Raw genomic sequence first — 602 nt, 5'->3', positions numbered from 1 at the left:
TACTACTACTAACTACACAACTTACTATACGTACTACGGTACTATAACCTATATATATATATATATATATATATATATATATATATATATATATATATATTATATATATGTATGTGTGTGTGTGCTTGTATTTGTATAAGTTATATATCTGAATATTAAAAAAATAAACAATGAACTATAACTATGAACTATAACCTATACATGCGAAATATGAAGTATGAGTTATACCTATGACCTATGCCTATGCCGGCTGGTAATTACCACATTTAACACACACAGCAGGCTCAGCCTTACCTGCCCAGCCCATTTTCTGAAGCATTTTGAAGCCAACATTGCTGTTGCCCAACGGCGTTTGTGCGGTGGGCACCTTAGTAGCGCCAATGCCTGAGATAATGTGTGTGGAGAGTGGTCAGAGTGGCATGTGATGTTAACTATACAATGCCTGAGACAGTGCGTGTGGAGAGTGTGGTCAGAGTGGCATGTGATGTTAAATATACATTGCATGAGACAGTGTGTGTGGAGAGTGTGGTCAGAGTGGCATGTGATGTTAACTATACATTGCATGAGACAGTGTGTGTGGAGAGTGTGGTCAGAGTAGCATG

The 602-nt window shown here is 37.9% G+C and overlaps 1 protein-coding gene across 1 annotated transcript; it reads right to left on the bottom strand.

The window, feature by feature from the left end:
* Nucleotides 1-241: 241 nt before the first annotated feature.
* On the bottom strand, nucleotides 242-384 carry SARC_18152 (hypothetical protein; the record flags this gene model as incomplete). Its single annotated transcript, XM_014287764.1, has 1 exon — nucleotides 242-384. A coding segment is annotated over one exon (143 nt), but the record flags the coding sequence as incomplete, so codon positions are not given.
* Nucleotides 385-602: the final 218 nt, after the last annotated feature.

The sequence above is a fragment of the Sphaeroforma arctica genome (genome assembly GCF_001186125.1).
Source record: "Sphaeroforma arctica JP610 unplaced genomic scaffold supercont1.14144, whole genome shotgun sequence".
Lineage (NCBI taxonomy): Eukaryota > Ichthyosporea > Ichthyophonida > Sphaeroforma > Sphaeroforma arctica.
This window is presented reverse-complemented; position numbering and strand designations above follow the sequence as displayed.